Source organism: Plectropomus leopardus, chromosome 1, assembly GCF_026936395.1.
Source record: "Plectropomus leopardus strain MGB_pleo_1.0 chromosome 1, ASM2693639v1, whole genome shotgun sequence".
In the NCBI taxonomy this organism is placed as follows: Eukaryota; Metazoa; Chordata; class Actinopteri; order Perciformes; family Serranidae; genus Plectropomus; species Plectropomus leopardus.
In genome coordinates this window covers 14,675,937-14,700,852 of record NC_142176.1, presented here as the reverse complement: position 1 = coordinate 14,700,852, position 24,916 = coordinate 14,675,937, and the positions used below count along the sequence as shown (strand labels likewise).

Here is a 24,916-nt window from a genome sequence, read left to right as displayed (position 1 = left end):
ATAATAAACTCCTTTTTTTTGTACATATGTACACATTTTAAAAATGAAATTTGTTTCTCAAGATTCACAAGTGAGCCCTCTCAAAATCTTGAAGATTTTAAGAGAAAATCCCATCTGAACACTGAGATTAGTTTCTTCATACCAGAAGCACATTGGAGCTGGTATTGTAAACAGAGGCTTCTCCAAGTATTAAACAAGTTTCATATGGCATGCTCAATACTTTTTCCCATGTCATTCCACTTTATTGCACACAATTTTTTTATGGATTTAAATGTTACAATTTTGGTATCAGGATTGTTTTATTGAGTTGATACCAATGCCTGGTCTAAATGGCATGTGATGCTGCATTGGAAATGTGCTTAAGGAAAAAAAAGACATGTTGAATATTTCTTATTATTTTCAGTAGGTCAAAAAATATTTGAAAATCATTACATTCTTTTTGTGTTTAAACACTTTTTTTGGAATAGTGGTTGAATCTGAACGGCATAAAGTATATTCAATAACATATTTCACTTTTAGTAGATATTAAGTTATTTATTATCCCTTATCAAATAGAGCATATATCGTATACACATTTTAAAAGTCTTTTTGGTTTTATTTTGAGTGGATTATTGTTATTACATTGCATCATTGAATGGTTACAGTTTTGTTCAAACAAGCTGCCCTTGGCATCATAACATATACTGTGAAGTGAAATCACGTTCATGAGAATATTACAGTGTGTTGCTAGTGAGTTTTGTGTGAAAGAAATGTGAGATGCTTTTGTGTGAACTTAAATATAAAGGATATTTGCGCCTTAATATCTGGGTCTACATGCCAGGACCGAACATTTGTGCAGTAGCTCAAATTGGCGACCATGCTCCCACCTTGACCTTAAAACAGGAAAAAAAAGGTTTTTTTAAGGCCTTTCCTGCTGTAAATATCTATTTACATTATAATTTTTTTGTTATTGATAAAATACATTTTATAATATGTGGAGATGAATGCATGAGTCAGACTTACATTTTACTACATTAATATATATATATTCTTACACTTGCATTTGTGGTCTAAGTAGATGCATCTTAATTGACATCTGGAATGAACTAGCTATTTCTTTCCATCTCTCTTTGTTTATCAAGAGAGGCCAGAGAGAGAGAGATTCATCGCCATAGCGCTGGGAAAATGAGCAACAACATGAAGAGAGCTGCCCTTTCCTGGGGCTTCTTTTCGGCTAATAAATAACATCCAATTAGAAGAAACTCTCAAAGATCACAAAATCAGTTTGCCATTTCTCTCTAGAATACAGGCATCCGTTAATAACCTACCTCTTCTCCAAAGTCAGAACACAGCAATATGAGCGACTGAAAAATATAGAAAGTGAAAGGGTGGTAGAAAATTGAAGTGTTAAAAATTGAGAAATAAGTATGCTGATAGCCTTTTTAGAAACTCCTTTATAGGCTGTCTTATTTTTGTGATTTTTGTGATTGAAAGAGGCTTTCATTTATACATTCAAAGGTCTTCATGATTGGATTGTGAGCGCATTTGTGAGTAGTGTGTCCTTGGATCTGAATTTGGACATGACGTCATCCAATATATGTGTGAGCACACATGTCAGTGTAATCACACCGTGTATTGTCAACTATATTTTATATAGTCAATCAAAATAAAGTCCATATTCCATATTGTTTTAATTTTTAACTCAGTTCTTGCGCAAGATATTTGTATACAAACCTCTTAATAGCAAAAAGAGTAGGAGGACTGCAAATAAAATGTAATTTCACTAACTGGTAATAATTTTAACCTGTAAGAATGTAAAGATAACAGTTAATGCAGATCCAAATTAACAATTACAAAACAACCAGTTTATTTTTATTTTTTTTAAAATGTAACCTTTATTTAACCATGATTAGTCCCACTTACATTCAAAATCTATCTTTCAAGGGAGTCCTGGCCAAGACAGCTGCATAAAGAATTTCACATAAAACAGCAAATGAACTAAAAACACAAGACACAACAAAACTTTTGCCAAAAAACAAAAGACTTAAAACAGCCAATATACAACCAACAATTGAAATTAGCAGCATTCAGCAACCAGACGTGTGCATTAAGTGTTCAAAAGTCCTTTATTCTATAAAATCTCCCAAATTTATAATATAATTTAGTTTAAGATAAGTAGTGACACTGAACCTGACACCATGATGATGGAGCAAAAACTTTGAAAGCACTTTCACCAAAGGCAGTGCAGGTTCGGGGAATGAGGTTGCAGCATTTGATAGTTTTAGGAGTCAGTAGAGAACATGACATAACATTTTGGTAAGGATATCATAAATGTCGTTCCAGAGCTGTGGTCAAGATACTGTGCAGTAAGCAGCATAGCGGATAACATACAACAGTAAAGGAATTTCCCAACTACAGCTGGGCATCATCTGGGTGCAGTAGTTACAAATCAGTTGTGGCACATGAGAGTAGTGTTGTGAGTGGTACAAAAGCTGCAAAAAGTGGTTCTTACATTGTTTGCTTTGAACAGGTTATTAAGGATGTTAATGTACAATGGCATTAGTTTGATCTATGCAAGCACTGTGTTTTTGAATTTGCTTTGAACAGATTACTTGTGACCAGTATTTACCTCAGGAGCACATTTTATTTTATTTTATTTTTCAGTATTTATTTGCACACAATAAAAAAAAAAAACTTTAATTCCAAATGAACATAAAATAGAAATGTTTCAGGGGAGGTCAAGAAGCCAGAGGCTCATTCAAACAGAACCCCCAACCCCCACCGCCCCACCCAACTTGAAAACAACTATTGCAAAAAAGAACATAAGTAAAACAAACAAACAAAAAAATATAATTCTATAATATTGTAATCAATTTTATAAAAAAATACAACAAAAGATAAATGATAACAAAGAGCATACTGAGCCTAAAACGTTACCAGTCAATAAACATAAATCCAACAAGAAATGCATAGAACAAAATGCAAAGAGAAAAAAAAGGATATACTGTATATGTACATCCAGAAATAATTAGACATCATGAATATTATTTTTGTTTTTGCTTTTTTTTAAACACTGTGCAGGTTAATGACATGACTAAAATTATGTTTAATGTTAGATTTTGACTTTGAAACCTAATTAATTGTTGTAATTTTGTATTTGAAGCTTGAAGGCCCTTTCCCACTGAACAAAAAAAAAAAAAAACCCACACCCTCAAAACATCTAGATTGTGTATCTAATGAGAAAGCTTACAGTTTGCATTCGGCTCTGATTGGCACTGATAGAAATACAAAACCTGGGTGGATGTGCTAATTTTAAATTAACTGAATAGACAGATAGAAAAAAAGATGTAATTAAATGTAACAATCTCACTGGCCTCCCTACTGCTTTCAAGTGTTAACTAACCTGTTTTCAGACCTGTCCATGGAGTAGAAGTGACACACTAATTAAAAAAAAGAATAGACAGGCATACTAGATGAGGGCATCAGTATTCAAAACTTAAATAAGATGCTTCGCAAATAAATGTCCCCCCTTTTCATGTTCCCTTGCCGTAACATTAAGGCTGCGTCTCAGTGTAAGTCAAGCTCCCCAGATCAATGTTGCCTGTCACAGAGAAAGTTGAGGAAAGACAAGCTCCCTTCCCACTGCTGACATCCTCTAAGATATAATTAGACAGCCCATTTCCATATGATTATAATGACCTGGGTAGAGAGCATGTTTGTGTGGGTTTTGTCAGCCTACACAAGTGTATTTGGGGGATTACTTGATGGAAGTGGTGGTTGTGTGTGTGGGAGGGTTCAAGCTCAAGCGGGTGTTTGAGAGGTTCAGGGGGCGAACATGATCAAGGCATGACTCCCATGTGGAGGTAAAGACCATGGTCAGAGCTGACAGCTTGTCGCAACTTGTCAAAGTCAGACTGATGTGACACATAAAACAGTTATGATCATTCAAACCCATGCTTCTAGTCTGTCAATCTTCACTACAATAACCCTCAGTCTACCTCAGATGGTTAATAGGTCTCTTGAATGCAAGGTGGGTGTATTTCTGAGAACGGCAGTGGCTTTTGTGGTCTGCTGTGCAGAGAATTTGGTGGGCATTTGAATTATAATGAGACAAAAGCAGCTGAGGAGGTTGGTGGAGACCATCGTAGGGGAATTATGAAGAGGACTTGAGGAGGTGGGGATGAAAAAGGGTAGTAGGAGGTCTTTTTCTAAAAATCAAATGCTTGAAAGAGGTAAGAAAAAGTCAAGTGTCTCATTTTTATAGAACTTACATTGTGGAGTTTTTTATTTTGTCATATATGCTGTGAGTTGTCTCCTGCTCACAACTTAAATTACCCAGTTAACACAATGAACTCAGCATCATGTGGGTAAAAATAGAATGTAATATGTGGGTTTGTGTCTCCACTTGTGCTCACTGTTTGGTTCACTGAGGGTGGGAGGGAGGATTAGCTGCTAAAATGACTTAAAGTTACATAGAACCACCACTCTTGAGTATCTGAGGATAGCAGCAGGATGTCCATCTCGTACTATTTTGTTAGTATATCTTTCCACTGTTGTATATCTGTTCACATCAAATGGACTTTCTCTCCTGTGTGTGTCTCTCTCTCAACCTCTGGCTTGCTTGTTCTCCTCTTGTCTCCCACTCTCTTTATGCTTTTGCAGTGACATTTTGAAGACCACCATTAGTTCTATGATGACTTTTCATGTGGCTGCAGAAAATTTGTGCCATTATGAGAGATCTCATCAGTTGCATAATCATTATAGGCTCTTTTTATTGTTGTTGAAAGGGAAGGTCTGGTCACATTGTACACACAGTGGAGGGCTATATTTTTCTCTTTCTTAAATGAAAATTTAAGAAAATGACTGACTGACTGAATTTGTTCATAATAATTCATCTGAATTCTAGTTAGAAATGGCTTATGTGTTAACAGAAAGTACTTTTATTTTAAGCATTCTCACAGCACACCTACCTGGACTGGTGATGCTGTCCTGAAATGCTTGAAAATGTCACGTTTGACACACACATACACTCAGCAAACTCACTAGCTTTTTGCCTTCATTTTCTCTCTCTTTTTTTATGAGTGGTTAACCTTCTTCTGTTTTTCAGCTTTCCTTTTGTCTTCCCTCTTCCTTTCGTCTGCCTCAGTTTCTCAAGCATCAGCACCTCAATTTATTCCCAATTTGTGTTTTTATGTTCTCATATCACCAAAGTAATGGGCTGGCTCGTTAAAAACATATTTGCTTTCTCGACTTTATTTTTCGGCGGTGATTTTTCATCCACACGTGTAGGTTTGTGTATGCAGGGCGAAGGGGGAGGGTGTTGGAGGGATGGGCGCAGATATGTTTGCAAGAGAGGAAAACAGAAAAATGGCAAATGACTTCAGATCTGAATGATTTAGGCTGCCATCAATCCGTCGAACGACTTGGGGAAATGTTAGGGTGGGCTTAACAACTGTTCAGATCGGACCCGTGTTGTCACACAGTAAAATGAAATGGAGATAATAACGCTTCATACCTGATATGACAGAGTAGTTAGAAAATACTCATTTCAGCACGCACACACACTCATACATACATTTTGAGGTTGGTAGGTCTTCAAGAGGCCTTTAGAGGGCACTACTCCACTGAGAATAGAGCTTTTGGTGAAACTCATCCCCACAGGCCAGTACATAGTGATTAACAGAAGCTCCTAATCAATTATAAATCTTTTGATTCAGGGTCAATAATATCAGTGCAGATTTGTACATTTATTTTTTTAAATTTGTTTCCTTCCATGTTCTCTCTGTTGGGCATGTCTTTGTGGAGAGCAATTGAGTGGTGTGCTGTAGACACTGACACTCACGCAGGAGCAATTTAGTGGTTTAGATTTAGAAACGATCTCGGTATAGCAGGAATAGAGGAGGAGAGGAGAGGAGAGCAAAGCCTAATGAAGTCTGTTAATTTGCTGCTATCAGAATGAAAGTCTCAGACTAATTATGGCCCTGGGTCATCTAGTCTGGATCACAGGGAGAGGTGGCCCTGCATGGTTCACTTTGATTAGCTCACTCACAACACAGCTCCTTACTTCATTACTCTGATCTCCCTCTCCGTCTTGCACTCACTGGTACCTGCACACGCCCGCAAGTCCGCACAGGAGGGGATAGTCCGTGTGCAAACAGACCGGTCGAGCCGTCATGTCAGGATGGTGGATTGTGTGCATTGATGAGGCTGAGAGGGGAAAGGCGAAGGCAGGTGTGTATTGCCCACTGGACGTTGCGGATGTCTCTTGTGCTTTCTGTCAGGCTGACTGAAGTTCAGGACTTAGCTGGATCAGAACCATACAGTGAGTCAACAGTCAAGGCGCGAGGCTGGTTTGACTGTTTGTCTCCCCTCTGTTGACTGTAGAGTTGACAGATGTGTCGGAATGGTGGATTTGTTCACTTGCTGCAGACAGCCCCCCTCCTGTGCATCAGATGTCTCATAGTGGATTTTGCTTGAGGCGATGGCGTGTGCGTGTATTGTGTGTGTGTGACTGTGGTGTTTGCACATCGAATTGCAAGCCCCCCATATTATCCCTGCTACAGAAACTCCTCTAATAGCAGTGATTTAAACTTTACCTGCATGACTGCCTTGATTGGCTATTGGAAACAACACAGTGATTTAATTACCCTTTGAAGACTGCTGCCCTCTCAACTTTCCCCTTGCTGTGCTCCTCTTGTATCTGCTTTCCCGGGGAGGGAGACAATTGTACATAACATAAATAATAAAGCCTCATCAAGAGAAATGTCAGTAGAGAGTGCAATATCTCCTTAGGAAGTAAGATAGTTGGACAAATATTGGATAAAATGACAGGTCAAATAAACACAAACGTACACTGTCTAATGCCTCTCTCATTACTTCACCTGATAACTTCTTGGATTTTAGTATTAGTTATTGAGTCACCAAGGGCAATATATAACATCATAATATAAAGTCAAGATCAAAAGCATTGCCCTCTCCTGGATTTAAAGGCTGCATTATGGATAACTGATGTCATTTTCTGAATTTACCAGACTATTTGATAGGTTTGGTTACAGCTCACATTTGGACCAATGCTAGTGTCAGGTACGGTATTGGGAATTTGGTACTGGCCCCCAATGGTATCTTTTTCAGTTTACTTTCTCTGCAATGACAATATTTTATTTTTGAGCAAGCTGTAGACTAAAAAGCAGTTCTGCTCTGCTGTCATTTTCATATCACACAGAGCTAATCTTCTGTCGGTCTGCTTATGCGTTTATGTATGCATGTGTGAGTCATACATGCTCAATGTTATACGTATATGGACAGACCCATCTGTCCATTCTCTGCTTTCATTTCATCTGTATTTGTGCTCATTTTCTGAAAGCTTGCAGATACTTATGGATACTTGTAGGACAACACAGAGTAGTACCACCAGAGATTGTGGGGGCAAGGTAGCATACTTCAAGCGAAATATGACCATGGGAGATGACAACAATCAACACTTTAATAATACAGTGAAAATAATTGCAATGTTGTGTGGTGTGTTTTGAGGGTAGTAAAGTTTACCATTTATCTATTATCTATTTTTGTACATAAAAGAAGTATAAATGAGCGCTATTACTGAAATAATTGTAAAGAAAATAGATCAGAGGTCAAAAGTATTGTGGCAGATCAGCACTGAAGCAATAGTTTTGGCTTGCTGGGAAGCTGATGAAATGGCTGTGGAGCTCTGAGGCTGGTTTACTGTCTTCTGGTTGAACCCAGCAGCTCCACAGAGCTCCGTCGCTGGCCTCAGCCTTGAAGCCAGTGTTGCTTACATCAGGGCACTTTGTAGCACTGCCACCTCTTGTCTGTTTTCGTCATCCTCATTTAGATGCTCTCTCAGGTACTGACATTTGGCACTAATGGCTTCAACTTGAACCAGTGCTTGGTAGTATTGTTCTAGCTGTTCTATTTTTTGCCTCTACTTACCTAGTTATTAGAACTACTTGGGATGTAAATCACAAGTTTTATCAGGTTTCAATATTATATCAATTCTTTGGATAATAATACTGTACTTGCTGATATCACAAAGTCTGCCAGAGGGTGTGCCTGGATGGGAATGCTGACACAAAAATGCTGTCTAAGTGCTAAAAATGTTGTCTTAAAGATGACGATATGTATCGATGTTTTCACTTGGCATCAATGATATTGAATTGTTAATCATTAAATCGATATATTGATCCAGACTGATAGATTGTTGCACCCATACTGTCCATACTACTGATGAATTATTTTGTGAAAGCACCAATAGTCAACCCTTCAATAATATCCCAAAGTTCATATAGAGGCATTTTTCATGACATTTGCCCAGTTCTGTTATTGGATATATGTTTTTTTTTTTCATTTGCTGTGTGTGTAAAGATTTTTGTGTGTGCGCAAAATGAAGGGTAGTTCCAGTAAGGCGTTTTTTGCTGATTAGAAATCCATCCTGATAAGATGAAGTGCTGGGGTGAGTATAGAGGGCTAGGGAGGAGGAGGAGTTTTTGGTGTGTGTGTGTGTGTGTGTGTGTGTGTGTGTGTGTGTGTGTGTGTGTGTGTGTGTGTGTGTGTGTGTGTGTGTGTGTGTGTGTGTGTGTGTGTGTGTGTGTGTGTGTGTGTGTGTGTGTGTGTGTGTGTTTGTGTGTGTAAAGGATGGGGGGGTGGATTTGAGGTGTTACTTGCTCGTCTCGGAGGCCTGCCTGTCATGTACGGCATCAGTCATGCTCTTTCACAGCAGTTTTATTTCATCCACCATTCCCTTTAGTGCTTTGACGGCACGATTCACTGATACTGCCTTGTGGGAAGTGCTTCTGTTTGGGAAGCATGTGTGTGCGCAATGTTACACATTGTCAAATTTTTGTCAAGTGCCTTTAAACTGTGGCAGAGATTGGATCAAAACCAGTCAGTAGAATTATTACAAGTGAGAGGAGTAGATAACTCTTTTAAAATTCTGGCTTTGCTTCCTCGTCTGACCCCGCAACTAAACATTCTTTTTCTTTCCTCAAGAAAAGAATAAAACTTTTTCCTTCTTTTTTTCTTTTTTTTTTACCATGTCTTTTTCCCTTCAAGAAAAGAAATGGACACAAATTGACACATTTATTTTGTTTCTTTGTTTTTTTGTTGCGTGAATAATGCAGAATACATTTTTCCCTCAAGTATTCTACTCTGGGGGTAAAAAGAAAATTGAAACTGTCCGTCTTCCTTGCTCCATTTTTTATTCTTGTCTCTCCTGCTTTGTCCACAATCACATCATCAAGTGGACATTTATCACAGGCCTCTATTAAGAGGCCTTAAAGGGGAAACTGACTTTTTTCAAAAGTCATGTTATTCATTTGGTCTAAAAAAATTACCAAATTTGTAAACGTAAACAACTCTCTCTCTCTTTCGCTCTCTCTCTCAAATCTGAAACAGGATGTCTGCAGGTCCTTTTGAAATATATCAAATTAAATTTAGCAAATTTAAGGCTTTCAAAGTCATTCAGTTATCTTACATTTGAATTTCTGAGGTCTTGATTGCCACAACCATTTCACCGCATTTCATTTATCCATCTTGTTATTTTCTTTTTAAAAATGAGTCAAGCTCCTCTGCATGCAAGTCCACATTTCTGTTGTTAGAAATCATTAAAGACTGAACCTAATCTTTTCAATTCATACTTTCATTCAGCTGTTATGTTATTTAATCTAACTCAATCTACTAACCATATTTTTTACATAAAACCTACCTCTGCATGAGACAACAGATATACTATTTACCTACCCCAAATGGTTGGAAAAGGAAAAGGGTATATTGTCCAAAAAATCTGTCTTTAAATGTTGTGAAAAAATGTCTTGAAAGGTTTGAAAAAGCATTAGATGTAATTCCAACACCTATACACCTTGTAAAAACCATTAAAAAATTAAATCCATACAATTATCTTAAACAAAGGTAGTTATTCAATTAACACAGAAAAGACAAACAACCTGAAAACAAATGAAGAAACAACTAAAAAACTATAAGAACTATATACACACCCGAGAGTACTAAATCTCAAATTTGTGATACATATAAAGTCTGGAGCTGCTCAATGGATAATTCATTTTGAGAGATGCTATAGATGACACTGAACAAATTTAAGAGTAAGGGTAGAAAAAGTTATGTTATAAAAATAATATGGTGAAATGAGACAGATATATTCTTGGATATTGTCATGCCATTAGTGTTGTCATTTCCTGATTTTAAATACTGTATTATTTTACAGTGATGTCATTTTCTGAACTTATCAGACTGTCGTAGCTGTTGTATTGTTTGCCTTTGCCCACTTAGTAATTAAATCCACTTTACTTATGATTGTTTATCAAAAATCTAATTGTGTAAATAATTTTATGAAAGCACCAATAGTCAACCCTACAGTAATGTCAAAATATTGATATTGAGTTATTTGGTCAAAAATATTGTAATATTTGATTTTTGAAATATTGCAGAGCCCTACCCAGGGGAATGTCCTGAGTACATGGAAACATTTTCTGTTTCAGGACTGGAAACGCCACATTTAAATAAAGCTTTTTTGAGTATAAAAAAGAAAATGAAAAAGTCTGTGAGACCACAAAATTAGGGTTCCAGTTATTGCCTATGGAGCAGCTCCAGACTTAATACTTGATGACATTACCTCTCTGGTTTCTGGCTTTGAGAGAGAGTATCTCATGTTCACAAATATTGATTTAGCTTTCCTTGTCCATGAAGATGGCATATTAAAATTGTTAAATCAGGTGGTGCTCCCCTTTTACATGAAAGCCTTCGGATGGTAGACTGCGAGTGCTATGTGTGCCGTGGCAGAGCAGAGTAGGCCTTTCAAGTGAGACTGTTGACTCAGTTTTGGTGTCTGTCTCTAATGTGCTGCTCACTCCTGTCTTGTGATGGAGTCCTGCCTTTCCTTTCTGCAGTATCTGATCTCAACATCTGACGTTAACTGTGATTTTAGTCAATGGCTTCGTTTGTACTGTTGGGCTTACTCTCTGATTCTCTGTCTCTCTACAACTTTTTTCCCCTTTTCACACAAATTAATGTTGGCAGATCCGTTTCGCCATTAGAGCCTAAAATATCCGTTGCCGTTTCACCATACCTACACTGTGTCCCTGGCTTCTCTCCTACTTTTGCAAGACCTTTGATGAGTAGCAGACTCCCCACTGCTCTCACTCACAAGTGTATCCTTATCTTCCCCACTTCCTGGGTGATAGCGCAATCTGATAACTACAACAGTTGCCGCTCCCTCTGATTGATTAACCAGTGACCTCTGACCCCCTGCGGGACATTTTAATTGGCTGATGTGTAATGAGCAGGCTTCCCTGAAGAAGAGCTGTTTTAAGGCCAGAGAGATTGGGGGGTGATGCTGGAAGGGGGCAATCTAATTAGCTGATTTAACTGATATCACCTGAGGCAGCGTGGTGAGAGAGAGTGTGCGTATGTGTGTGTGTATGTGTGTGTGTGCTATCTTATCACAATCTCTCGTGCGATAGAGATGGATGCAGCCCTCGCAGTATTATGTGAGAATGATTCATGGATAATACGACCCAGCCAAGTATGTTTATATGCACTGAAACAAGGTGGTTAATGCTCTGGTACTGTGTGTTTCTTGCCTGTTTGTGTGTGAAAGAGACTGTGTGTTGGTGTAATAAATGAGATTCTGTGAGACTATAAGTTATGATGAGTAGATCAATACAACATCTTAATGCGGTAAGCTTGAAGCTTTTGAGGGCTCCTTATAGTGCATCCTAATACCCAATAAATCAAATTCAAGATTACATTCTCATAAGATAAATACTTGTTATGTACTCTGGTTTTAGGGTAAATATTTACGACTTTACACTTTTATTGATTTCGTTTATGCATTATAATTTAAGATGGTTTCCTTTTATTTTTTTTTGTACTCTGAGCAAGCGCTGTTATGCACTCAGCATTCATGGAGACAATCTAAAGCGAAGTACCTCACATCATTACGTCTTGAACATGTATATTTACACAAGTAGTTGAAAGGCTGTAAATAGAAGGGGTACTAGAGTGCTGTCAGATGAAAAGTGCAAAGTGACTGATGTCCTTCATGCCTGTTCAGACCAATTTTTTTTTTGTTGGTAGTTTGAAGGGTTTTATGTCTGTCATTCAACATTTTGAACCTCATTAAGGTTATAAAATAGAATGTTAACCTTGTATGAAATGATATACAGTATAGTCTGCCTTTATTGAAAGACTTACAATGAATAATATCTGTCCTTTTTGAAACTCTTACACAAAACTCAGCACAACATTTTTGGGAGCATTTTGATCATGACTAGAGCTGCAGCAACAAAACTAGGGATACAGTGGCCAAACATCGGTATCGGCAGGTTCTGTCTTGTTGACTGCTATCGGCCTAGTAGCTAATAAGATGCCATTCACAGATGGCAGTGGCAAATTAACAGCATCCCGTCATTTCAGTGTCAATTTACATTGTGTTTGGGATTTGGCATCTTCCCTGAGACATCACTAAAAGACGCAGTACACTCACTATCGATGTGTCAGGAAATTTGGTTATGTATAAACACAGTTGCTTGAAAGAGAAATTTGTCAATGTTTTCACAGTAACATAAAATAGATATTAGAAAGGGCATTATGATACATGCAGTAAAATTACATTTGAAGCCTTTTTTTTCAAAGAATTAGGGTTATATTTAAGGTTGTTTCATACATTTGTATGAAACAACCTTGAAATGGAGGACTGAATGACTTTAAAACGGTTTACTTTTTTATTTTTATAGTGCCTTTTTATTTCTTTCCTTGGCACAAAATTAGGGGATAAAAACATCAGTATCAGCTATTGACCAGTTTCTCTTTTAAACTTCAGCATTTGCCCAATTTTTTTTCAATGCATACCTAACAACACCATTCGTTTCAAATTAGCTCATCTGACAATCACTTGCTAGATAATTAGTTGAATTGTTTGATCTGTAAAATGTCAGAAAATAGGAAAATGGCCCATTACAGTTTCTCAAAAGTGACATATTCACGGTGCTTCTTTTGTCTAAACAACCAGCCAAAGACGTTTCTTTAGCCCCATAAATTTATTGACTGATTATATCAGCTCTGATCTTGACCAAGATAAAAAATACAGTTTTTTTGCAACACCAGGTCATTTCAGCTTGCCACCCAGCCACAAAACAAACCACATTGGTCTTGCAATTAAGCTCTTCTAAAAACTACAAGTGTTGCTGGAGCTTCAACCTCTTTTGGTCTGTTTTTCTTCTCTCTGCACCTGTGTAGTAAGTGAAGTTGTGCCAGAAACCCCCACCCTGCCTCTACAAGATTAAAAATACTTCATGCATGTCTGTTTGTTATGTGTTTGTAGTTGTGAACCAAGACAGGATCATTTTAAATAAACTTAGTTGTTAAATGTTCAGTTAAATGGCCTTTTTCTCCAGTTTTCTATTTGATCAAGTCACTTTCTACTTGTTTATATATTCAGCCGTTTTTCATTTAAGTTTTCATAGCATATTTGGTCTTTCCTTAGTTGAGTCTCTTCGTGTTTCACGCTGCAGTGGGCAGGGTGCAGCCTAGTGAAAATGTATTTTTATCTTTCCATTCTCTCCCCTCTCTCTCTTTTCCATGGGACACATTTTCCATTGTCCTCCTCGTCTGTCCTTTGCGTTTTCCCCTCTCTCACACATTGAAAGACTGTGAAGAGAGTGTACCAACAGAGGAGCCACGTAAGTCCAAGGGTAGCTCGGTGTGTGGCTGTGTTTGTGTAGCTCTGTGTGCAATGGGGCTGTACTGTAGGTGTGCATGTTTGTGGACATGCAAACATTCTTTTTCTGTCGGAGCTCCCAGTGTATCTCTTCATTTTTCATTAGATACAGGATCCCTGATGAAAGAAGACCAACGTGGAACAGTAGACATACCTTCCCTGTGGATTAACCTTTCTCATTTCCTGTCCTTTCCATTCTTTTCCTCTCCTCTCCTCTCCTCTCCTCTCCTCTCCTCTCCTCTCCTCACCACACACACCATAATTACAGCACCAGACAATTACCCAGCATACTCCTGGGATGCACATTTTGTTCTCTTAATCTGGTGTCTTAAATAATTAAAACCAACCCTGAACTCCTCTTTGTGAGTGTGGCTCAAGAGGGCTGTGTGTGTGTGTGCATGTGTGTATCTGTGAGGGTTTTTTTTTTTTTTTTGGTATTGTTTGTAATCCAGACCTCACGATGCTTCTCCCATCTAACAAAAGTACCATCACAATCCCATCTACCTGGCTCCATGTGACCCAGAACAGACTTACCTTCACCTGTAACCTGATTACCGTATGTGCAACATTGTGTTTATGGAACAGCCACGGCTCACCCATACCTCAATCTGTCTGTGGTGTGATCACAACACTTTCCCATAATCCCCTTCTCCATGCTTCCCTAGCAGCAAATTATTCTGTCATGGTGGACTGTGACATTGTTTGTTTGGAAATATATGTAAACACACAAACAAAAAAAGACACCGAAATCATGTTTGTGGTTGGATTTAAAATATGTAAAATGACTTCTGTATAACAATTCAATAAATAAATCAAAACTAGACAATCTTTACATTTCTGTCACTTCCTCAAGTCCTTACCTTGTACCTGGACACTGGAAAAATATATGTAAATCTCATAATCTCACTGTATCAGAATTTGTGTGTACCATACACATGTCAGCAATACAGCAAGTGCACGCATTTGTGTAAATTTTACCCTTGTGTGTTGGCAATAACTTTATGTTTCTGTCTTCATCAGCCAAAAAAGAAGAGGAGGATCTGGAGGATAAGAAATCCATAAAGAAGAGAATTAAAGAGCTCAAGGTGCTCGATCCTAAGATCGCTCAGAATCTATGTAAGTATTTGTGCCCTTTCAGCCCACTCGTCCTCCCAAGGACTGGATTTCTGCATGTGTCTTGTCCAAGGCTCATCACAAAAGACTTTGCACTCACTTTTCCCTTTATCTCACATAAGTCACCTCCTGTATCCCTGATTATATGTTCTTCTTATGTTATAAAGTGGTCCCTATAGACGATTTTGGCCTGGAATGAGAAGCGTCTTCGCTTGTTGCTACAGAAAAAATAACACCTGGCCATCGCTCCCTGTGACTCATGTCCACACACGCACATGGAGCTAATTATCAATGTTAAGCACCCATTAATAATAAAAAAAAGACAGGAGAAAAAACACTGTCTCTCACTGACACACTCACTCACACCCACACGCATGCTTTGTCTTAAAATGACCGTTTTAAAAGCGCCCGGCATTAATGAGGATCCGGCTGATCTCTTAAGCACTCCCAGATCTTAGCACCTCATTGGCTCAGATCAAGGGGGAGCTGTGACCTTTGTTTCATGTATTAAAAGAAAATGAGACTAATCAGCCCAGTAACAGTGATAAATCATGCAGCGGAAATTATAGAGCGAAGAGGAAAAAAAAAAAAAAAGTAGGAGTAGGAGGTTTATGTGTTCCACCATAGGAGGTAAAGAGGTCTAAAAGCTTTGATTTGATGATGAAAATTAGTATGTGGGGTTTTAATTCTGTTGCTTGACTGATAATAACGTCACCATAAGGATGCAGATTTATTCCATGTAAGGAGTTAGTGTTTAATTGTAGCAATAAAGCTACAGAGCTTACTTTTATCACATTTTGACATGGGTTAAAAGGAGACAAAAGGCTTGTTAGTCAGCCAGACCTCCTTTGAGTTAATCCACTGAATACTGGCAACTCAAATTTGTTATTATGTTTTGCATTTTATTGATCTGTTTGTTGTTATTTTTTCAATTTTATATTGAAATGCTGATATGAAACATAATATTAGCTGTAACCTCTGTGCACCAAAATTAGCATATGCATGCAGGTTTTTTAAACACAGATAAATCATAGACAATAGAGTGTTCTCCCATTGCTAGAGAAGCAGAGCAGTGTGCACTGCTTTGGAGCAAAAGAGTGTGCCTTTCTGTGTGGGTGTGTTTCTTTTTTATTTATTTATTTTTTGGTGTGTCATGTTAGACGCCGCAGACAGGCTGGCAAAGAGTTAAACATTAGAAAGCAGCATGAATGGGGGCCATGCTGGAGGTGAAAACTTTATGGTTACCTTTTCTAACTTAAACAGTCTCTCTTTTAAACTTGGTATAGACTAATTTTGATTGATCGTTTTAGCGCTGCTTAGGTGTAAATGGACAGTATTCAGTGGTGGCACATCATTGCACCTCACTGATTAAGGAGCCTAAATTAGCACAAGTACCAGATGTTGTGTTTCCATTAATATAGTTCAGAGCCGAAGGCGAGTCATTTGACGCACTTGTGAATGCCAATCTACATTTTCACAATGCATTAAAAAGCCAGATATTGGCAGGTATTAGCGTTAATTTATGCAGTGGGAATGAGGCTCTATATAGTTTTTTGAAGTTGGTGGCATTGAATTTAAAATAACTTTTCTTTGTCCCTCTACGGACATTAGAGAGTAATTGTAGACAGTGATGTGCTGTAAAATCTGAAAATGGCATTGGAAAAAAGCCTGTTTTCATCATATGTTTTGGAGCGTTATTCCTGGTTCTACTGTATATCATGTCAACTTGATTTTTGTAGCTCTCTTTACACCAGACTTGATCAAACACAAAACGTTTAGAAGCTAGGATATTAAATGACACCCACGTCACCACAGTTTTACCTTCAGATATCCCAAATAATCTTTGAAGTTCTGCATGATCTGGCTCCACAGCTTGTTCACACATCTTTTAACTGTCGGGGTATTTCTGATGGTACCACGTTGGCTAGACTAATGACTTATCTTGACAAGGCATTTGCCATTCAGTCCCTGGTGGTAACACTCGCTTGATGATTTCATGCTTGCTAAACCAGTGTAATTTTTCAAATCACTTTTGCTAAAACAGTTTTATGACTGGCTGACTCATGAAGTGATGTATCTTTAATTGTACATCTCTTTGCTTCCTACTTCATGTCCCTGGTGTGTCCTTGAGCTATTTTTTTCTTATTTCACACCATTCTTTATGTTTTATTTCATTTTTTTAACCTGTTATTGATTTGTATAATAAATGTTTTTTAGTGAATCTTTTGTGTTTGTGTCTTTGTAGCCATCTTTCTGGGTTCCTTCCGTATGCCTTATCAGGAAATCCGTCGGATGATTGTGGAGGTGGATGAGGAGCAACTCACTGAACCTATGATCCAGGTAGGGCAAGTTTTGCATGAAGTTGTAAATATGTTAAGAGCTTTAATTACTTGTGTGACATTATTAGATGATTTCCCACTCTAATTTAGATGTGCACCTACCTGGCTATATGGAAACTAGCTCAGCCTACATTGTTTAACTCTTTACCTTTAGACTGGAAGCATGCTTGCTTTTGCCCCAACTCTTGTCTATTTTCTGTGATTAGTTGTCCACCTTGAAAAGGCATGTAGTCTGAGGCTGAACTATCTGACGTCTGTAAAGCCTACTACACAACAGGTGTTGATTTGATCTCTATAAATAGATGTCTGTAACTGTATGCACAATCTGGAGGCAACAGACAAGATTTTGGTGTCAAAAGCGTTCTGCTTTCTTCTATAGACTGTATATAAAGATGGACGACGTGCAGCAACTTACCCCTGTTGGCTTAGGGTACTAATATGACTGTCTTTTGGATTGTTAATATTTTTATTTCACAATTACCGTCAGTTTTGAATGTTTTTTTTTTATTTTAATCAATAATTTTATGCATTATGTTTCTGGGGTGTCCATCTGTAGGTCCCACTCTTGTGAGTGCAATATCTCATAAACACCTTGAGGAGATTTCCTCAAATTTAGCACAAACATCCACTCTGACTCAGTGTTGAACTGATAAGATTTAGGTGGTCAAAGGTCAAGGTCACTTTGACCTCACAAAAGATGATTTTTTGGCCATAATTCAAGAGTTCATATGCCAATTCTGACAAACCTTAACACACATTTCTAATAGTATATAATAATTACGTGATGATAATTTATATCCAAAAGATCAAAGGTCAATTGTGACATTATAATTTGTAAAAACACTTTTCCGGCAATTACTGAATGCCATATCTTAGGTGCAGAAGGGGAGATACTTGGTCAGATACTGAATTGGTGACGCTAATCTTGGCTGCTGACTGTATAGATCTGGGCTGCCTGGGGGGAAGTGTGTGTGAAGCATTTATGTTTTCACAGACATGGTTGTAAACAGTAACTAGTTCACAGAGGCAGAAAATCAGGAAGCGGTGATTCTGGCTTCATTCTATTATAATTTACTGTATTTTATTTTGTGGTACAATCAACAAGGAATTCCTATGAGAAAATAATGAGAACATACATACAAGATTTAAGAAAGAGGAAATACTGTAAAATTTCAATGAACAGCCCAGGCTATTATTTGCTTAAATCACTGAACTCAACAGGCTTATATTTGGGACAAGTGTCTGTATGGGATGAGCTTTTTATGTCTTTCACATAAAACTGTTGCTTAGCTGATTGGCTGTTCTTTTTTTTATTTATTTTTTTTAAGCCACGTGAAGAAGGTAATTGAAGTGGCTATTCAAAGTCTGTTCTTTAGCCATCTGAGATTAGGTGAGGAGTTACCGACACACAGCTTTGTAAAGCATGCACGGGGAATTCGGCTGCATTAACTTAAAGCTGAATTTATTACCAGGCTCCGGTTGACTTTTCCAGTGAAATAAAACAAGTTCAAACATAACAATTAAACAGAAATGCGGTTGGCAAGCTAAACACCAGAAATCACATTTCATTCATCAATACATCAAAATACATTAATCATTTTATTTATGGTCCCCATAATGACCACCCCAAAGTCCATGTATTGTTCATAGATGCGTCAAGTCCACAGAGTGTAAAAGTGGTGCAAAAAATAAAAATGAGAAGTCCATTCTGGAAGTGTTAACCATTCTGGAAGTGTCTTAAAAAAAGAAAGTTTCCACATCTACTAACCTTTTTTTTTTACTCTGCCAGTCATACAAGCTTCTTTGGCCCTCACATGGTTTCAGTAAAACAAAAAAATGATTGAACTGTAGAGAATCTTACCAAGCTAACATTGTGTGCAGTATGTCCATATTGACAAAAGATTCAACTTTTTTTATTTTTATGTGTTATCTAAGTGCCTTATTTAGATTATCTCCAGCAGGTAACCAACAACCCAGTTTTATACATCCAAAGAACTTCAGTGAAAATGACCTGCATGGTAACCAGATCAGGCTTCTAATTGAGACAGTCCTTTATTTGTCAAAATGTGTCGCCACACTGGGCTAGTAAAAGAGACCAGGTATCTAATTGGGACTAGGCTTTTAAGTTTTATGATTTGTTCTAAAAATCTAATTAATAAGAATAAAGAGTAATGGTCAATCTGATTTAAAGTCAATTTGTTGAAAAAAGTTTTTCTTATAATTTTGTAAGAGGGCACTGATTTTGTTACCTGTTTTCAAATGGAAGGCTGTCATAGAGGTTTTGAGCCCTGGCAGCAAATGCCCTGCTGCCCTCTGTCTCCAACTTGGCCCTCGGAGCAGTCAGCAGCAACTGGTTGGCAGACTAGGCTACTAACAGGAGTGGAAATACAGAAAAGGTCAAGAGTGTAGGATGTGGCAAACAAGTGATGAAACTTTAAAATCAATTCTGAGGGACACAGGTAGCCAATGCAGGGAGGCTATTGTGGGGAAATGTGCTGCAGTTTTCTAGTATGTGTCAGTACCTTTGGCAGCAGTATTTTCTACAAGCTGGAGGCCATCTGTTGACCTACAGGGCAGTCAGGCAAATAAGGAATAACAGTCATGCAAATGGCTTGAATAAAAGGCACGAGTAAACTGTAAGCATAGCATGTACATTTGTTCAGCCAAATTTTGAAATGGTCGATAGGTTAATGGCGATTTGTGCACCAGATGTTGATTAATGCATTTAATGGTTTCAGATTAAATAACTGATTGGTCAGGGTAGGTTTGAGTAAGCACAAATACACAAAAACAAATCTGGTCCACGGATGTACATTTTAAATAATTTATTTGTATGTATTTGTTTGTAATACTTGTTAATTACAAAGTGAAAACATAATTAATAGTCATTAAGGCAAATTCCATTAAACTTAAGTAATAAAAGTGGCAATATTTGTTCTGATTCCAAGCACCTTGAACAGATTTTCAACCCAATTTGCATCAGACCAACATGTTTACCTCCATAGTGGCAGTATTTGTTGAGATGGCTGTTGAATTCAGAGGAGAAGGGAATGTAATCATCATGGTTTAAATAATTTAGCATGTATTCCTTTTGGCTGTCTAAAACAACACAATCACTTTCAATTGTCTTTATACATATAAATAGACCTGAGGATATAGTCTTCTGTTTGATAATAAAAGACATTTTATTGCAGTTACAAAACTTCATTTTCACTGAAACTCATCAATGGGGCTGACACTCAAAACACAGAGCCAATGGAAAAGCAGTAGGTTAGATTTATAAAGAAGAACCGTAGAATGTGGTGGCCTTAGGGCTCTTTCTAAATTAAATTCAAAGAAAAGACCAAGTTGCTCAGCAGGCATGGACTGTGGGCAACCATATTGCTGTCGAGGGCCAGATGTAGCCAGTCCGTTGAGGGCAAATGTCTAAATTTTTGGAGACTTGTACATTTTGTACATAGTTAAGACACTGAAACAGTGTGAAGGATACAACAGTATACTCACTAAGATTAATATAATAAAGTGTATCAGGCATATGGTGCAACGGTAAGAGATTTTCAAGGTATGATAACTATCTCAGAAAATGTTGCGGTGTTGCTTTATTACAGAATTATTTATTCTCATCAGTGACAATTACCCTTAAAGGAATGAAAACAGAAGGTTTTTCCAGTTAAACAAGTGATTTATTGTTATAATTAAACCTTAAAACATTTTTTTAATGAAATTATGTGCAAAGTCTTCATTGTGAAAGTCATTGAAACAAAGCTGAGGTTCTTCAACCAGACATATTGTTTACAGTAAGCAAATGTCTATGGTATGATGACTGTCAATTTTCAAACCATGGTATACCTTGAAACTGAACTGGTATACCGCTGCAACCACAGTCAGGCATCATGACATCACCATCTCAAGGCTATTTTTGAATAAATGCATAAAGGTTGTTTTTTTCTGCTCTGCTTTCATCCGTGGTGCTTGTCACTCTTTCTCTTCCTATCTGTTTTTTGTAGAATCTTGTGAAGCACCTGCCAGAGCAAGAGCAGCTGAATGCCTTAGCCAAGTTTAAAAATGAGTACACAAATTTGTCAGAGCCTGAGCAGTTTGGGGTTGTGGTGAGTACACACACACACACACACACACACACACACACACACACACTCACACACTTTTTCTTCTGTCTTTGTATAGACCATTATTGAAATAATGCAATCCCTAGCCCATTACACTAACCCCTTACCATCACTAAATGCCTAGCCCAAAACCCTACCCTAACCTTATCCCAAACCTTATTCTAACCTGAACCAAAACCAAGTCTTAACCCTCAAACAGCCCTTTGAAGAAGTGAGCACAAGCCAAAATGTCCTTAATATCCAAAAATGTTGTCACTATATTGTTTGAGGATATTTGTAAAAACACCACCTTCTTATGGCCCTAACAACATGTGATGTACATCACAAAATGTTGTAGTACTGTTATTGTTGCAGGACCTCCAACACAATACTCTCCCCTAGGTGCACTATTATAGTTTAAGTTCTACTGTGCAGGATTTTCCTAAAAAACAATGTGTCATGCCAATGTTATCCCTCTCAATTATCACTCATGACCCACTCTCAGCGTGTGGCGGTGTATTTTTCTACAGAGACACTACCCTCTGTCTGTATTTTCTTATTTTCCACTTGTTTTCTGTGGTTAGGACATTTATTGGCTTGTACAGCCACAGCGCTCAGGTGAGGTCAGGGCTTTATAAAAAAGTAGCAACTAGGTGCCAGACCATAAGCAGCGGGCATCCAAGAGACACAGCGCCAAACAATGCAAATATAGCCAGGCGAAATGCCAAATGAGACTGAATCTGGGGTTGGCTTTTACTCTCACTTTTGCTGGTGAGTGTGTTAACAAACAGTAACTGACAATCTGCATAGTATGCCTTTACGTGGTTTAACAGAATATAATTATGCATACACAGTTTTATAAAATTGATTTATTACTATGTTAATGTTATAAAATGTAAACTTGTTTTGTATTTGCATCATATTCCTCTCTTTCTTTCTTTTTCTTATGAACACACACACACACACACACACACACACACACACACACACACACAAACACAAGTGGAGCACTTTCATATGAATATCCTAATCCCAAGCTTTTTTAAATTCTATCTTTTTAAGCCTTGAGAGGAAAGACAAGACACCTGTTGACTGCCGCACTAATTTATGCACATTAAAGAGCAGCGCTGCCGCCTAATTATGTCTGCATCGTTGTCTTAAAGACTTTTCAAAGAAGGTTTATTCAGAATTATGCATGAGGAGTGTTAGCACTTCTTGTGTATATTATGTTTTTTGCCTAGCAACCAAGATACTGACAAAAAAAAAAATTCTTCCTCTTTTGCCCCATGCACCCACCTGTTTGATAAACAGCCATGAAAGAGAGTCTTATCACTGAATGAAAATGCAGCGACTGAGCGGTTGATTGGTTGGGAAAGGGGGGGTGAAAAATAGAGCACGCTCAGCTGTTGTGTATAGTTCATCAGGGACACATAGAACAAAGAAGAACCTGTATATATAATGTTGTTTCACTGCTGTGCCTGCGTGGGTGCAAGGAGGCCTGCGTGCTTTCACCTATCAGAAAAGCTCAGGTTCAAAGGGAATTTTTAATTTACCATTGTGCAAACACATGCATTTTATCTTTTCTGTTTTCCATGTCCGCCACTCACATATTTGATTTGAAACTTACCTGGGGTAAAGTAGTGTATAGTAGGATTAGATATGATTGCATTGTGAGAAGTCAATGCCCTGGACACTAGGTTAGTGAAGTCATTGTTTTTGTTCAGCTGCCACATGAATACATTAAACGTGTCTTTGGAACAAGAAGTCAGAAAGTAAAAAAAAAAAATCTAGATCTTCCCAAAAGAGTATTTATTTCCATGCATCCTCGTGTAATTTGATTAAAGCATATTTTAATGTATGTTGCTCTAGTCATAGTTATGTGGAACAATAGCTGTTATTACTGTACTCTGTACCCTGTGCATCCTGGTGATTAAACTGTAGTCACAGTCCTTATGCCTGGCACGTCTTTGAATTAAAGTCTTTCATCTAGGATTTAAATGGTTGTTGACACTTCACAAGGACAGTTATTTCGAGTTGCCAAAATATTTACTCACATTAATTTCTTTTTACACTGTATGGTGCATCAATTTTAAACTCACTGTTAACACTCTTGATAGCATGAGAGAAATCTTCAGTAGAAAAATAGAATTGTCTTTTTCTCTTCGCCATCCAACCATGTTACTGTATTATGACTCAGTAAAATACCATAGATTCTTCTTTGTAGACCATTTTGTTATGTTGGAACACACTCCCCTGCGTTGCAAAAATGGCAGTTTGCAACTTGGTTTTATTCATTACCCTTGGTTACAATTATAGAAACAGCTGCACAATGGGTTGTGCAATTATTTTAATTTTCAGATCAGTGTGATATTAAGCCAACCACCAACTAGACCAGGATACTGAATTTTACCAGTATGGTCACACTTGACTCAGCAGCTGCTCCTTAGTGAAACATAATGACACCAACAATCAAGCATCATGACTATTATAGTCAAATGTTACATTGTGAAACACTCGAGCTCTCTGTCAACACTGAATGCATTTAATTTGCATTTCTGTTACATCACAGCGTCTTCATCACATTCATTCATTTGTGGCGGGCCGCCACAAACAGATTTTTGGAGCTGGACTGGTTATTAGGAGTGCTAGTGGAATACTGTTGGGTTATTTATGGCACACTTGGGGCAGAGATAGTGCAGCAGAGCATCAGGTGCATTGAAAGTGAAACGTAACTAGTCATTCTGCTGAGTCTAAAGCTTACCTCCACTTACAAACAGCTCCTCTTATCCATCTTTGTGATCTGATCAGTTATGTACAGATCAACAGATCAATTAATCACCCCGCAAGTGACAAACCGCTGCTGAGGAAAAATAGGAACTCATGGAGAGCGCCACCTGCTGTGCTGCGTTCACGTGCCCAAAAAAACGTCTGACTTTAGAAAGAGATGAAACAAAGGGACACACAGGCATTTAAAAGATGCCAAAACAGGCGGCTGGTGGCTCAGTGGAAAACAAACAAATAAATAAACAGAACCTTGAATGTTAAATGCATGCTAAATATTGACTTATTGGTGCAAGTTAGTTTCCTGCCATGTAATGTCTTGTCACCCCAAAAAAACGGAACATTCTAGAAAACAAACGCAACATGCACTGCTCTGCACCCTCCCTCTACTGAAATGTGATCTCCTTCATGTTGCTGGTGCTAGCCTTGGCAGTAAATTGCAAGGGCCTTTATTACAAATGCGATGCTGTCAACACATGGTACTGATGAAGGCTAACTTTAAATTTGGCAAAGTGTGCCAGGTTTAGCCAGTTTGAGTAAAATCAAACTGGTTTAAGCTCGAACACTGAACCAGACTGGCAGAAACGAAAGCTGACCCATCTCTAGCTGCTCTAATTCACTCTGAAGGCCCCCTCTTGCTCTCTTTCTTCTTCCTCTGATTATTTTCTCAGGGCTACATTATCCTTATCGCATAATTTATCCCGTCTCCCGGCTCCGTTTCAGCATCATGTGTGGCTCACGTGCACCTTGCTACTTCTTAATTTTGTCACAGTCTTCTCCTGCCCTGTTACCTCTCTCCCTTTTTCTCTCACACAGTGCACGCATGCACACACTAACACACTCACATG

The 24,916-nt window shown here is 37.9% G+C and overlaps 1 protein-coding gene across 1 annotated transcript in view; it reads left to right on the top strand.

The window, feature by feature from the left end:
- The window catches only part of diaph3 (diaphanous-related formin 3), a 217,588-nt gene that overhangs the window by 78,163 nt on the left and 114,509 nt on the right, over positions 1–24,916 (top strand). The window contains exons 19-22 of the mRNA XM_088076055.1: positions 13,659–13,691; positions 14,750–14,845; positions 17,088–17,182; positions 21,189–21,290. Coding sequence (XP_087932181.1) covers positions 13,659–13,691; positions 14,750–14,845; positions 17,088–17,182; positions 21,189–21,290 — 326 coding nt within the window. The remainder of the gene's footprint in view (positions 1–13,658; positions 13,692–14,749; positions 14,846–17,087; positions 17,183–21,188; positions 21,291–24,916) is intronic.